General features: G+C 40.7%; 2 protein-coding genes across 5 annotated transcripts; one reads left to right on the plus strand and one right to left on the minus strand.

The window, feature by feature from the left end:
- Positions 1-203: 203 nt before the first annotated feature.
- Positions 204-9,000, minus strand: Ythdc1 (YTH domain containing 1). Of its 3 annotated transcripts, none has more exons than XM_022831225.2 (2): positions 8,636-9,000; positions 204-4,448 (listed from the first exon to the last, which is right to left on the minus strand). In XM_022831225.2, exons 1-2 carry the CDS (start codon positions 8,717-8,719, stop codon positions 3,498-3,500), a joined length of 1,035 nt encoding a protein of 344 aa, XP_022686960.1. In that variant the 5' UTR covers positions 8,720-9,000; the 3' UTR covers positions 204-3,497. The 3 variants fall into 3 exon arrangements, with proteins under 3 accessions (XP_022686960.1, XP_022686962.1, XP_022686961.1); XM_022831227.2 differs by having other exon boundaries at positions 8,616-8,694; XM_022831226.2 differs by lacking the exon at positions 8,636-9,000 and adding an exon at positions 5,526-5,720.
- On the plus strand, positions 6,048-14,694 carry l(2)k05819 (transmembrane protein 94-like protein l(2)k05819). 2 transcript variants are annotated; one of them, XM_086967847.1, is made up of 3 exons: positions 6,048-6,453; positions 10,327-12,877; positions 13,259-14,694. In XM_086967847.1, exons 2-3 carry the CDS (start codon positions 10,331-10,333, stop codon positions 14,225-14,227), a joined length of 3,516 nt encoding a protein of 1,171 aa, XP_086823973.1. In that variant the 5' UTR covers positions 6,048-6,453; positions 10,327-10,330; the 3' UTR covers positions 14,228-14,694. The 2 variants fall into 2 exon arrangements, with proteins under 2 accessions (XP_086823973.1, XP_022686963.2); XM_022831228.2 differs by lacking the exon at positions 6,048-6,453 and adding an exon at positions 9,274-9,533.
- The last annotated feature ends 1,619 nt before the right edge of the window (positions 14,695-16,313 follow it).

Consider the following 16,313-nt stretch of genomic DNA (forward strand, 5'->3'; position numbering starts at 1 on the left):
TATATATATCAATCACAACAATGACCAAGGTTGTTACTAATGACGATACTTAACATGAGCAAACAAAAAATATCAACAGTAACAATTATGAATACACATATACTGTAAGAAAAGTGAATCAAAATGTTCTCTTCATTATTCTACTCATCGTGTAAGTGTAGTATCCTTTAAACACACTTCAACAGCTTTAAATAAAAAGGCAATTTGCTTATGTTAACGGTCGTTGTTTTTATTACGCACAACTATCGCTTGGGTTGGGTTGTTGCTTTCGTCGTGCTTCGGAACTACTGGTAGAAGTATGCATACTGGAACACAAGAGCAAGTTCCATCCTGCTTTGCTATAAACGATCACTCGGACCTTCTGTGCACAAATAGCATACATACGCCCAAGTATCTCGAACAACTTTTGTTTCACGAGCTGTAGATGAGCGGGCCATTTCAGTAGACGTCTGTCGATGTTTATTGGACACGAGTAACTGCTAAGATAGTCCTATTATTCGTTGGTCTTACAGAATGCACAATTAGATAACCTGTGTTCTAGAGAAAAAGCTGTTGCATCATAATATGCGTATATTATATCGTGCACGCTGTTTTGCAACGAAATGGAAACTCGCTATCTTAGGCAGTTAAGCGATGTTCACAATAAACATTACACAGAATATAAACGGGGCCTGAATCAGGAACGACATAAGTTGTACCTGAAACTCTCAGTTAAATCATATATACCAACCGCTACTAGAAGGCGGGATGCCGAGAAAATGGAGAACACACTGGTTTGTGATGTCCTGGCAAGAAGTCCTTGGCACTATTCACAGTTTATACAAACCGAATTTGACACAAGACACTGACTGAGCGATTCAAAATCACATTGCTGCCATTGCGAAATAATAGAATCCAGAAGTAAATGGCAGGAGTAGTAGCACTATTTTTGCTGAACAAAGAGCTGTAGTTATAGTTCTATAATAGAAAGTCCTCATCATTTGATATTTAAACACTTTGCCGAAGTCCACGATGCGTAGAAAGGGAGTTGGTGGATATAGGGCATCCATTGGCGCGGATTGATTTTAAGAGCAACAATCAGAAGACAATCAACAACAGCGGTAGTAGTAGCAGTAGTAGCAGTAGCAGAAACTAATCAAAAAAGTCTTCACACTTCATGATAACAAAATACCACACGCACATCTCCACAATTTAATCCTCCAAGACCTCGTCCCAGCTGCAGCGTCCTCATTTAGCTGTACAATCAACACGCTCAAACACGCTTCGAGCCTTGCTTTCTAGCCTACTAAGTTTAATAGATTAGAGCGATCGACTAAACGAGTGTTGAGATCTTCTAATGGGTTATTATCTTCTTATGGCTGAATACGCTTGGCTGACTTTTAGACGTTGGGTGAACAAAACACTACACAACGATAGCAGCTGATAGCGGCAGACACGCCTCATCTCGATACAGAGAGAGAAAAGGGAGAGGGAGAGTCTGTCAGAATTTTTACTCCTTCTGATGTCGCTGGAGGCTGGAAGTATGTGCGTAAGTCACCCGAGCCTACTCCACATACTGCACATCATAACCAGCACAACATGGTCGATTTCGAAACCGACAACAATAACATTACCCACAATAGCGATTACTATAGTAATCTTCTGTCCTTCTGTGCACCGGCTGGTCCACACTCAGTGACCGACTTACGGAGGAATCAGAAACTAAACACTGTAAACAATGCAACGAACATCTCGTTCCTTTCACTCCTTCACACTACGCTGCACTTTTCTCTCTACTTTTTCCCCTTACTCTTAGTTTCTCTGCCTGGCTTTCTTTCTTTGTATCTTGTAACTCTTCTCCTCTTCTGCACTGCCGTAAGCAAAATGTACCACATTTGTGCTGCCCATTCGCCGCTGTTCCTTCGATTAGCGCTGCTGTTGGCGTCGCTGCCGCTACCGCCACCACTACTGCCGCTGCTGCCGCTGCTACGCTCGCACCATCATCATGAGCAACAGCAGCGTCTTTAATTTAACTCGAGATTCACTTATCAAGCCACTAGTCCATCTTGGAGGGGGAGCACTAACTTCATGGTATCTTTCACCAGGAGAACACCCTTTCATCATAAATAGCGATCTTGGAGGTTTTGTGTTGTGTCAAGTAACAGAGTTCACATAGCACTTGCTGGTTTCATGCAATGCACTCGCTTTAGCACACGATTCATTGCATTTATTGATCCATCACGTCCATTTCACGTATCCAACACCATCATCCTTCAGCTGCAATATGCCCACAAGTTAGAGTTGAGCCTCACCCACCACTGCCGCCATCGACATTCTTCGACCGATGGCGAGACATCCGTCCCTCAATGTGCATGAATCTGCTGTTTTTCCTTTCAGTGCAGCTAATCTGTTCTTAGAAAAGAAGAAGTGTCATATTTACAAAAATGTACATTCAATAAAACTCAAGAGATAGATAGGGCAAACAAAAGGGTAAACAAATGGATCGATGGGTCGGCGGGCGAGGCTCTAACTATGAATAGAGATAGATCGCGTTGTTATTCAGCTTCTGGTTCGCCATAATTACTCGCATCACACTATTCTCATCATTTGTTCGCGCACGTAAATTTTTAAATTAGGATATTACAATAATACGTACAAATCATATGCAAGGTCAAAGTAGAGGGTCTAATACACGTTCAGTCACCTGCTACTTTTGTGGTCCTAAGACATACGTGTATATATATATATATATATATATATATACATATATAGTTTTATCTTAAATTGTCCACCATACCTCTTTCTCAAGTCGATTGTGGCGCCGTGTTATTCAAGCGCTTATCAGATAGACAGCTTATATTATTCAATTCTAGGTCAAGCTGACTACATGGACTAAGTTAGCCAAAATCAAACGCACTCACTTCAAAAGGTACTCCACGGGTCACAGCGAACATCTAGTGCCTACGAAGCATGTAGTGCTAATTGCGGTTAATTGATATACATTACTTAAAGAATATATGTTTTCAAAGAAACGTCATAGCTAGCTTACTACTTCCCGTATGAACTCCTCAAAAACTAACATTGAATGTTGCCGAAGATACGAAATACCTTTGGCTATACTTCGGCGATCATCTCCAGCTACTCACTAATCCTAAGCTTTACTACAGCCAAATATTTATAGTCAAATATCCAAGCAGCCTGGAAGTAATCTTCGACCCATTAAAACTAATGCATGGTAAATACGTGTGTCCATAAACTACGTGTTCTTTTCAATAATATATAATTTTCATAGGAGACTTGTTAGTTGAGGAGTCCATTTTCTGATTTAAAAAAGTCAAATATGGTGAACAAATTTCGCCTCCCCACCCACGCTTAATCCGTAATGGTAAAGTCTCCCCTCTTTGTTTCCTACACAATCCCCATCCCCTTTGCCCCTTTTCCCCTCGTCTCCTGCAACCGCTTCTGTCTTCATAGCTTCATGTGCGCCCAGTACTCGGTTCCTTTTTTCGGTCGGAAGACTACTCTCGGCGGCGCCTCCTTCGGTCGCCACTAATGTCTTGTTCCCTTTCGCGATCACGTTCAGCAACGGTTACTGTCCCAGAGGCCAACTTCCTTTTGAGTCTTTCCCTTTCGGCTCGAGCTTTCTTAATGATGCCCACGAGGTCTACTCCCTCGTCGACTTGGAACAGTCGACACAGCTCCTCAGCTAAACGCGGCTCGATCTCCTGACCATCGCGGCCAATCTTGACAGGCTTTCCCTCGTTCCACGGATTGTACAAATGTTGACATTTAATAAATGGCAGTTCTTTGCGACAGATCCAGTCAACATAGAAGACTCCGCCTAGGGCACGTGCAGTTAAGCCCGGCGGCAACACCCAATTTACAGGTGGCACATCATGACGCGATTCAGAGGACAGTCGAGCAAAACCCTGGAATCGGCCGGACTCCTTGACGCTGAACACAAGAATTACGTTTTTGCATTCGCGGTACGCCTGATTTAGTTTAGCCTCGTTCTGCGGCGGAGTCGACCATACGCCCCGCGCTTTGGATAATGCAATGTTCTCATAATTATTCGATTTTATCATAAAGAATCTCGCCTTCTTGAATAAATACCGCACAAGGGTGGGGTCGCAACGCGGGCGAAACTCGTCGATATCAGGACTACGTCGTCTCTTCCTTCCGCCGCCTACAGCATTAAGTCCAATGTTTGAATTATTGTGCGTGTGGTGGCCATGACCATCCCTCTGAGAGTCATCCCTTTTCCTGCGCCGTTCCCGCGACCGTCGGTCTCGACGATCTCTAGTTCGGTCATACCATGATGCGGGACTGCTGTCCCGTTCGCGACGTCTTTGACGATCTTTGACCACTCTTTGTCGTTTTGGGGGACTTTGTGATCGCGAGCTTGACCGCGAACGAGAATGATAGCCGTTCATAGACGAACTACGCGAGCTGGCTGCCTGAAGGTTGCACTGTAAAATGAACGTACAAAAACCAATAAGCACAGAACCAAATAGAACACTTCAGTTTACACAAAATACCCATTAATAGTACTTTCTATGCGGCCACGAAAGCTTCGTAAGATAGAGTAATATCCAGACAAATCAATTTTTTTCTTCGATTTTCAATGATATGCAAGATGAGGCAAAGATCTTGGCGGTCGGACAGTAGTCTACACTTCACATCTCTTAAAGTAACAGGAACTACGTAATTATCGCAACAAGGAGTGGATTTAACTGCCCAACATATTTATAAATGTGACACCCAAATAGTATTTTCATATTCCCATAATGCTATGTCATAAGAAAACTACAGGCTGTTCTGGTATTAGTCAAAATAACTATTTAAGTGACTGCAATAGTCATTGTTGTAGCTACTGCATGTTAAACATATATTTAACGCTATGGCATTATAACATAGTATTGTAGGAATACAGATGTAGTATTAAGGCACCTTTGTGATAAATGTGTTGCATAGATAAAGATGCTTTTCATTGTAATTGTTTGCGTATCCCCTGCCGGTTCGACAGACGTAAAATAAATACTTCTTAACAGTAATGAGACCTTTCGCAACTGTCAAGAAATTTTTTAAACGGTCCCAAGACGTTTGGTTACTTTGTATATTTGTTTAATTCTCTTAACCTTTTCGACAATCTGACATAAATCAAGTAGATTCGCAGCATAAGTATTCGATCCTGGCGGCTAGAAAAAAGCAAACGCAAGCAACGAACAAGGCCTGCCGCGCAACAGAGTAGGTATCCATTTTAATACGTGTTTCTACTAATACATATCTACCTAAAGAAATAATATTTATTGTGCTTAACAATAAAATTTTGTGCAAAGGTACACAGAAGCCTTCTTTACAAAAACAGAGACCTTAAAATATCCGAATTCGCATTGTCTAATTTAACGTTTTATAAGTCTTCAAGTCTTCTTTTATTTAGATTTTCCACTGATGCCTTGATCGATATTTTAGTCACCACTTGATAATATCACGAGTAGTATAAACCTTCTATATTTTTATTCGAAGGTAAAGAGAAACATTAGTACCATTATCATCATAATACATCGTCACGTCGCCGTAATGATCACGTTCGAACATTCGCCGCGAGCGCCGTATGTCTCAGACTCTTGGTGGCTTTAGCGGTCGAACATAGCGACAACAACAACAGTAGACTCAAGCCAGGGAAGTCAGGAGAGTTGGGAAGGGGCTGCATACATGAAACACGCACTTGCTGAACCCAAAGCCTTCTAAGAGATGAATTTCCCTTCCCACCTCATCTCAGTAACCGCCCTCATCGACCATCTTCCGCAGCTACACATACTAACGTCACTACTAGCAGTTGCAGTACATAAAGTGCAGATAGGTGCGTGTGTGCCCTTACCTACTTTACAGCCACTTCCTTTCGCTTGAAACGCAAGAGACCTCGCTCTCCCCCAGTGATACATACATATGCGCATTACGTATACCGACTGACCGACCTACCGATCCACTCACTAAGCGACACCTCATGCCGCTGCAATGCATCACACTGAAGCCCTTTCCCTTATTCCAGATGCAGGCGAAAGGTTCATGGCTGGTATCGTCCACACAGAAGCGTCGAGAAAGCTCTTGGTGCCATAGAACAATGATTCCAATTGAGGTGACAAAACAGAAGGCCTTACATACACCAGCTCTCTGATCAGTACACATATATCTTTATATCACTTGTGTTTCTTTGCACAACAGCGTCCTCGAAATACAGTCGGTTGGGATGGCTTTGCCAACGTTACGTTGATGTTTGCCTAAAAAGTGTCACCTGACGCGACGACGTAACGACAATATCGACCACGAATTCCTGGCTAAGGCAAAACCGATCGATAGCATTTGAATGAAAATCACCAGTGTTAATATAAAGAGCAAGCTCAAATAATTTAGAACGCAGAACACACCCTTCTGAATTGATCTACACCCCTCAACGCAGGAACCGACTAAAAGGTATTAAAGGTAAAAGGCGCAATGATATTAACGCTGATCAAATACAATTTTCCGCTGCAGTTATATTAGGAACTCAAACTAGAGAAACTCACTAAACAAATTTTTACAATTGTTTATTTATACACGATAACGAAAAAGAAATGTTTGGTTGTACTACTTGACTAGACAGGTACGACTCGAGCTGTTAAACCAGCAACTGCAAGTGTATTCCACTATGCGACAAACAGTATTCATTTAAACACTGTTCGTCGCCAATGGAGGATATACGACAAGTTTGGAGATGGCGGGGGAGCTTGGCCAGGTGGCCACAACCAATTAAGTTGCAGGCACCCGTCACTTTTTTTGCCAGTCCGTATTACTAGCTTACGTCAAGTCGAGCTGATATTGAGTAAAACTTAAGGAAGGTGGGATTTAGGTTAATCTCGGTCACCCAACCACCCAAAAACGGTATTTTATTGCTTGGGGTTTGATGTACGTTGTTAATTGGTAGCATACAGATATGCATTCAAAATTCCTGTCCTCTAACAAAAAATGTGGATCTTATAATGGATGTGACAAAAGATTTATATTCGAAACCACGTGAGCGAACTGCACAAGGACAGTTTTTGTAATTTTTTTCAGTATAATCTGATGAAGAAGTTGGGTTCCAAGTTAAAACACACACGTACAATAGCTATCAGTATTTCTTAGCGTAAATGCCACTTACATTGCTGAATAAGGCCTTTCCCTTTTCCGCTATAACTAATACGTTCATTGGCAAATGAAACAAGACCCCATCAATTCGCGCGCGTCGTATGAAATTGGAGCTACTGTCCCCATGGTCCGAAATTTGAATTTTCTCTTGCTACTGTTTGCTTTCCATTCAACTCCCTGACTGAAATTGGGCAGCGACAACCCATTTCTTTCCCTCTTGATTTCCCCCTGTCAATAAGCAGCTCTTGTTGTATTTACCTCCTAAGAAAACATACGGTTTACTTGGTTATAATCATTTTATGTTGACTTTGTTTTCTGATGTAAAAGAACAAATCTGTCCCAGCAAGCACATTTACATAAATTTATCCACTAAGTACTAAAGGTCTGTGTCTATCCGTCTGTTTGTCGGATCCAAAACGACAATTTGAGTGACAACACTCATTCTTTCTGAGTCTCTAGAGATGCATCCTGAAAAAAATCTGCGTCGAAGATGTAGCCAACTGGCCGATTACTTTTTTCTTTACTGAGAAAAGTTTACTTTTTCCCATAGTGAGTAGTGTTAATTTGGATGGTCACAAGTATACGCCAGCAGCCTGATTCTCATATTGTCTATCTTAAAACAACTTTGCATCGGCATTTACAGGGCGGCCATTAGCATCTACTGCGATGATATATCATCAAATACATGAATTTATATTTTTGCGCAAATTAGGTCGTGTGAACAAATGTGCACTACATGTATTCAACAGCACAACAAACACGGGGTGGAAACCGCGAGTTGCATTGAAGCAATGAACTAAGGTCAATCATCGTAAAACATCAAGTATTACTTATTCCATTCAGTGCGACTCGAATTGCAGCTAGTGTGATCGTCATAGGATGATTGAAAGAAATCATAAATAGAGAACCCCATTCTTATCGCAGATCTAAGCCGGTTAGATTCTTTATTAATAATCGTCGATACCGTATCGTGAATCCGTAAAAACTAGACCGTAAATTATAAATGTAGCACAGCTAACACGACCAATACCGTTATCTTGTCTGGACGCCCAACTTTAAGAGGATAAATGAACTCTTGTCATATCGTACTCGCTAGATGAGACTCTTATACTATGTTAATACGCCTATTAACCGAGAACACCGCTATGTCTATATTATAACATCCCGTATAGCTCTCAAGCTTGAGTGCGTTGCTTAATTAATCGTAGCGTAGCCCAAACGAAAGGAGACTGAAGCAATGCACTGCTAGTTTTAGCTCACCGCAAAATTATCGCCATTATTCCTAAAATATAACTTCTACTGTGGATTCTCTGTTGTTTTACTTTTGCACAATGTATTGTCCTAACTGAATAGTTCGTGCGCAAAGCTACTCCGCATAGCATACAATACAACACAAATATTGATGGTTTTGTTATATTTTAGTACTAAATGATTGGACGATGCGACTAATATAAAGTACTGTTACTAACATGGCTAACGGATGCATTACCTCCTCGACGACAGGTTCAACGTCTTCTTTTTCTTCGTCAGAACTCTCAGAATGTCTCGAGCGGATGTTGTGTTCACGGGGCATTATACCACTGAGGTGGAAAAGCAGAATTGTCGTAATAAAGAACTACTTTACCGACAAACATACAAGTATAGAGGACACTTAATCGTTACCGATAATCGAATAGATATTACAAAGCGCTACGCAAATGCGAATACGACCACAATCTGCCTAAAGTTCCCTCCGCGAACTACTTTTGTGCTCCGACTAGTCTCGCACTGACAAGCATTGCTTCACCGGTCGGAATAGAAGCTCCTGAGCGTGGTCTATTCGGCTACAAACATGTAGCAGCGAATCAGCATAGAAGTATATGAAGGGTTAATTTTTCAGCGGAGCAGATTAGGTGGCACCAGTTAGACCCTATGTTTGCTATCCTGTATAATGTGAATTTCTTTGTTCGAGAGCATGCTAATGATTAAAAACCTGACTGTCAGACGAGAGATACGCAGTTGTCTTTTTGAAAGCGGTCATAGCCAACAGGCCGAACCATCAAAAGCTCTGACTGTTGTGAGCTTCCATCAAGAGCTTGATGCTCGACGAATGCTACCGCTGTTCGCATGCTCAACGAATACCGCCAACGCGAGTCTTAGCACTGCAGCAGCTTAATATAAACAAATAAATACTTCATCCATCAAGAATAATGACAATAATAATAATAATAATAATGGTAGTAGCAGCAAAACATGTGTGCTCTGGCTGATGTCAGCAGTGCATAAGGCGGATCGTCTCGCCGTCGGTCATGTTGTTTTGAAAATACTGAGTACCTGAGCACTTGAACTCCGATGAGAACGTCGTTCAAACGTTAAAATTAATGCCACACCGTTGGCTAAGACGTTTGGTGAGTTCTCTTCATTAGCTATCTACGTCGAGCTTGATTTGGATGAGTTTCGCGCATCAAACAGAGGGTCTATTTTGCCTTTAATGCAAAATATTTTAGCTAGTGTATGGAAATAATGCATAAAATAATCAGAAACATAATTTTAAAGAATTTATCGCCTTGAGATAGACGAGGAATATTAAAGAATAAAATGTTTATTCAATATGGGTTGTATTCCAATTAACCATTTGAGGATAAAATTGATCCAGGAGTGTGTGTGTTCCCTAAGGTCGAAAACGATTTGGTAACTGTTGATACAGGAATTTCAAGTCGTATATATAATAAGACACAGCATATTGATACACGAGTTTTTTTCTCACATTTACTGTGCCCGATCTGTACCATTCTTTGACATCCTATTAAAAAATGTGAAGAAGAACCAGTTTGAGTTCTTAGCAATTCTGTTGCAACTGCAATTGAAAATACAATGCTAAACTAATGCAGAGAAACAATCTAAATAGTATTTTCTAATATTTTGACAATTTCGTATGAAGCTGGGTAATTACCGTGTGCCAATATTTTACATTCTTTTTATAGTAAATAACGTATGTAGTATCAATGCATGCTTGTCTATGTGATGTATTTAATGTTTATTCGAATTTGCTTTATGGCAGTGATTTTCCTCTGATCAAACTTGAAATAACCTATCTAGTACACGCAAAAAATATTTTTTCTGTAGCACGAACAACATCAAGTCCGTATCCGTTGGAATCCTAATAATTAGGCGCTGGATGTTGCTGCTATACGTTTTCAGACGTATGATGGCGGGTCTCTCCACGCAACGCGCGTTGCAGGTGCTCTCGTCAGAGATAAAAGACGCTGTGGCAGAGTTTAAAAGTCAGCTGGACAACACGACCTCATTCTTCGGCATACTGAGAGACTCACACAATCTTCTATTATTCAAATGGCTTGGATATACTCTATTGCTGGTAATTGCCGTTTTAATGGCATTCCTTGGGCATTTATTGTTCACCCTGTTGGTTATGCTCTCACTTCTTGTCCACATCATGGGTGGGATTTACATTGCAGTGCAAGTAAAGTACGAGCTGCATAATCATCTGCAAAACATTATGGAACAACTCGAGGTGCTTAAGGCGAATAAGTTTAGCTACGAGTCTCTTTGGCAGCCTGTCTCGCCATGTATCAGCTTACAATGGACGTACCGGGATGGCCGCTTAGTGAACTGTCCGACCCAGCTTATTGTAAAGGGCGACATTATTCGTATGCGACCAGGTCAAGAAGCACCGGGAAAATGCATAACTTTAGATAAAAAGACGACTCTCAACCCCGGAGAAAAGTATTCACCACAGAATAAGACTGTTGTAGGCATGATTGACTCTTGTCACCTTCTAGTTGAAGGGGCACCAAGTCGGGATTTCCTTATGGTGGAGACTCCATATATAAAATATCTCCATTTATGTCTTGAGAAAGGCCTAGAACCGTACCGTCCAAACAACTTCACACGCCAACAAAAAGTGATCATGGGTCATTACATGAAGCGTTATTTAATTCCAATAGTTGGAATACTGTCGCTATTGGTCTACGCGACGAACTGCTGTGCGTTATCCCGTTTTGACCTTGTTTATATGGCGATCACAATGTCTCCAATTGTGTTCGTATTAACTTGTCCGCTGTATTGGTTTGTTCAATTCGCTTTAGGGACAGCTAAGATCCTCTTCTATGCTGATAGCCTGGCTGGTTTATCCGAAAGAGGAGAAGTGCAAATTCAGGGTATACCTTGGCTCAGTGTGGTGCAGAAAGTTTTGACGCAGAAGCACCGCTTCTGGCATTCTGGGCCCTTTCTCGAGGCGTTTGCCAGTGCAACCAATTTGTGTTGCGTCGACAAAAAAGGAATTCTGTCGTGGCCGAATGCTATACCTGAAAAGGTGTTTTTTCTTAAGCAAATGGTTCCCGAAGCAGAAACTGAAGGTGAAGAAAAAAGAAGGTCTCTTACACTTAATGCCAAAGCGGAGGTTTTAGATCTAACATTGAGAGGATCTTCAAATTCAATTATGTTCGATGACCCCAAATGGACAACGTTCTTGCAGAATTTGAAACCACTTGGACTTGGCATTCTTCTTAACAACTGTGATGAAGAGACCTACGAGAAATACGCGGCGTTCTTTGACCACGTGAATTTCGAGAGTGAAGAACGTGAAATGTGGGTGCCAGTAATAAATAAACGGTGTTTGTGCGATCTTTCACGGCAAATGGGGTTCACATCAGAGGCAGTAGCGTGCTACGAGCATGTAGAGCAGCTTTACATGTTTCGACATGACGAGTATGATGGTGGATTGCGCAGCAACGATAATTTCAATATCCCACGACTAAAAATGCCATTTCCTAATTTTAGTTCCTCTGTGGTTAGAGACAAGTTTACTGGCGAATTTCAGATGTTCAGCCAAGGAACGGCTGATCTTATTCTTGAGCACTGCACAGACTACTGGGACGGGCACAGTATTTGTCCGTTAACAGACGCCGATCGAAAATGTATTCTTGACTTTTATCAGAGAACTTCACTAACAGCTTACTGTACCGCATTCTCGTACACTCCGCTAGGAAGCTGCACAGATTTAGTGGTGCCAGCAAATACGTTCATTCAAGTCCCTACACAGATATGTAATAGCTTTAACAATCATAAAGGCTCTCTTGGGAGCGTTCCAGCTGTATCGCATACTTTCCTTAAAGAGGTTGTCCATAACGTTGAAACATGTAGCAAAACCTTTCACAATAGAATTTGCAAGCAAGTATTCATAGGTATGGTTACCCTGCAATACCAAGCGCGACCCACATTTGTGCGTCTTATAGAAGAGCTTGACAAAGCCTGTATTCGATTCGTGCACTTTAGCAAAGAGAATGAATTACGCAGCCGGGGCTTTTCGGAGAAGATGGGTCTTGAATCGGGTTGGAACTGCCATATTTCTCTACTCAACGAAGCCGATTATGAAGATGAAAATACGTTTATAACAAAACCAATGAGAGTGAAGCTGAAATTAAATGGGCACGGGATGAGGTGCTGGAGTACGCCATCTGTTGTTGCATCATCTATGGGATGCAACAAAGATCCCCGCAACAGTTTCAAATTATCACTAAGTCCATCACCTAAGGAGCCCGACACTTGTTCTGAAGTAAGCACGGCAGTGCAGTTTGATATTGCCAATCGCGCTAAGTTGCCAAAGGGAATTGAAAACATGCGAGCACACATTGAGAACGTCGACAACGTACCCCTGCTGGTGTCCCTCTTCACAGACTGTACCCCCAGTGCTAGTAGAGAGATGCTTCGCATTATGCAAGAATACGAACAGGTGAATACGGAAGCATAGTCACAAATAGTCGATAATAGCTTTCTATAGAGAAGTCATGAAAAATCATAATATGTTTTATTTCCATCAATCCCTTCTAAAACTTCAAAATGTTAAGTACTCATTCTATTCCCTTTTAGAAAATAGGTGTGTATCCTTTCACTGTGAATTCTCCCTTTTTTTTTTTAGTAATACAATAATACTAATGAACTTGTTTCTTAAATTTGCAAGTATGAGGCTGCATTGATTCGCATGTACTCTGGGGGGTAGGAAGTTTTTATCATATATAAATAATGTACGGTTTGCGTTGAGTAAGTACTGGAATAGTAATTTCGTATTCATGGCATATTACGTATTTGTTTAATTGCAAAAGTTCTCTTACAGGTTTTGTGTGTTCTAGGGAGTTCCCGAAATATCGAAAATTTGCAGTTGTTCATTCAGGCTGACTGCAGCATATCGTGGACTCCCTTGCCGCCACGTATCTGCAGTACTGTACCCTCTTCAAGTCACGACCTCCTTTTGGACGTAGTTAGCTCATTAAATTCGGTGCCTTGCGTTCTGCGAGCGACAGCTGACGATGAGCTTATGGTGTTTCAGTTGGTTAATGAAGCGCGACATTTTGTCTCGCAGATGCAAAGCTCATTTCAGTTTGTGGCCCTCTGCTCAGTGACATTATCATTGCTGCATCTTTGCTGTCATGCGTTCCGTCTTCCGTTACCGTTATCACCGCTGACCACATTCTACTTGCTCGTCGTTGTAGTACCTCTTATTGGTCTGACGCTTGTCTGTTCACCTACCGATCGCGACATTATGGGAGCGCCGAATGTTGACAGCCTACAAGTAAATCGCGATACTCGACTTTTCTGTCTGGCCAGTTACTTTCTTAAAGCTTCCTTTACTGTGCTAACTTTACTATTGTGCAAAGCGTTGAGCATACTCAAGTACTGCGTGGAGAGGGGCTGTGACCTGCGGGATATTCTTGATGAGCTTCGTCAACATGATGTGGCAGCATTGCAGTTTTTCAACTTACTTCTGCTCACCGTTCATTTTGTGGCCATCTCAGCGTCGAGCCTTAACCGTAAGAAGCTACTCTGGCAGCACAACCCTTTGTTGAACGTTCTCTGGGTCTGTGTTTGTTTTACTGTCCTAATAGGTCACAGTCTAAGCCTTCTGTTCTGCCCTGATCTTAACGAGATTTCAATCGTTTCATGGCTAGTTTTTGCCATATCCCCTATTTTTCTAGTCGCTCTTAGTGAAGGCTGTAAACATCACGAACTAAAATTAATTCGTCGTCAAGAAAAACGACTACGATTACACTTTATGACTAAGTTAGGTATGAATAGCCCTTTTTAACCAAACCTATCGCTAATTTTTATTAACGAATTAAAGAATAACGGTAATTTGATTTTGAAAAAATTAATGAGGTAACAGATGCAATGCGCGCCTGTCTGGGTTTATATATATACATATAGCATTCACTGATTGTAACAAAGTTGTAAATAATCGTTGTGTTGTAGTCAATAGTGTGTTTGTAAAAAGAAAGGCAGAGAGCAATATTCTTTCATCGCTTCACCAGCCGTAAGAATTATTTGTGTACAATTTATATAGGTATCATTTTAATTACGTTGAAGAATTTCAAATAACGATGAAAGCTTGACATAAAAAGAGGTCAGACAACAAGATATAGTTGAAAGGGATACATAGTCCACGCGTATCGTAAACGTTTGAAAAAGGCAACATGAACAGTATACAAGAGGAGTACTTTACCAGAAGAGAAAAGATGTATATAAAATAAATATTTCTTGATGTATTACAAATAACCTGAAAAATGTTATTATTTGGGTATAGTTTATTGTATTGTATTTTATTGTATTTATGTAGTTGTCCTGATAGAACGGAGATAATTTGGTTTGTGTCGTAAACTGTTTTGATTCTATAAATTGTTAATTTCATTATATAGCCCCATAACCTCATAATAGCAAAACACATTTATAATTCTCGGCTACATATGGACAGTTCAGCCGTTAACAGGAATACATCTTTCCAGCAGTAGGTGTTACATTATTACATTACGATTATTAACCTTTACACGTTTAGCAATACTTGGCTTGCTGGAAGTCCTCATGACTGCATCAAATCTTTCCCTGGAATTGCTGCGATATCTAACCTAAGAACAACATCTCGGGCGCTGTCGAGAAATCCTAATGCTTTCAACAATTTTTAAAAAATTTTTCTTTATGCATTCTAATAGCTATCAGCGCTTTCCTTTCTCAAACGAATAAAAACGGAACCCAGGAATAATACAGACCATTAATTGTTTGAGTTGTTTTACAAAACAGGGCCACATTAATGTCATTATAGGTTAAAAAAGTCACCTAATGGCATTCTAGCGGCTGAGATGTTTAAGAAATTCTAATCCTGATGATTATAAGAAAATGGTGTCTGGGCGGAGTGATACTTGAGTTTTTTTTCTATAAAATGCATCGGAGAATAGCGTTCTATATAGATGCACTTAATTTCATGCTAGAAGCAGCCGTTTCAAGCAATGCTTAACCAGAGTATCGGACATAGAGTCGAAACATTATTTGTTCGTAATATGTCAACTCTTGGTTTTGTCTCTGTATTTTCACTTTCTAGACCACACATTCCGGGTTTGCCTTCCAATTTTTCTAAAAAAGCTTTATCGGCGATTGTTAAGCAATACCAAAGGTTACAGGCGCAGAGTAACAAATGGCATATAACAAGTGTTCTTACGTAACGAAAAGCAAGTTGTGTACAAGTATTTCGATAGCACAATCTACCTGACTGTTTGATTGTCCATGTGTCTAACGCTGCATCCTATTAGTTCCTGCTTTATTGTCTTTGTTTCCTTCTGGCAGTTGATACAATATACTGAATTAAAGTATCAGCAAAATGACCTGATGTGCGGGGCATGCCGCTATCACTTATATGGGTTTTCCCTTCCGTCGCTGCACTTTCAAGTAGTTTTTTTGCCAAGTTTATATTTGCGAGTGCTATTCCTTTTTTTTAGCAAATTTCGTTGATCCATCACTGCCTAACAGACGACCTTTAATAACGTTTTCGATTTTTGCCAATTGGGTTCAGTCGTGATTCTTTGTTTTACAACAGTTTAATAACAGTTGCATTTATTTGCATTCGCTCCTATTGGCATGGCTTTTTGATGTATCTTTTGCGTATCAATTCAACGTACTGCAATTAGTAAGTTGATCCGATATCTAGCGCAGGCGTTGCTTCTTGACTTTCTGCTTCAAACTTTAAGCGATATTTACGTCTACTAAGGCTACTAAAATTCAGGAATCCTATTCATTTTTAATTCGTTGTTCTCGTTTTATCTTGACAATTTTCACTGTCCTAGTGTCAATTGTTTGCTGGTTTGCCATTTTAAGCCTGCTTTTACATGTTTTTTGCTCATTTTTAT

The sequence above is a fragment of the Varroa jacobsoni genome, unplaced genomic scaffold (genome assembly GCF_002532875.2).
Source record: "Varroa jacobsoni isolate VJ856 unplaced genomic scaffold, vjacob_1.0 scaffold_319, whole genome shotgun sequence".
NCBI lineage: Eukaryota > Metazoa > Arthropoda > Arachnida > Mesostigmata > Varroidae > Varroa > Varroa jacobsoni.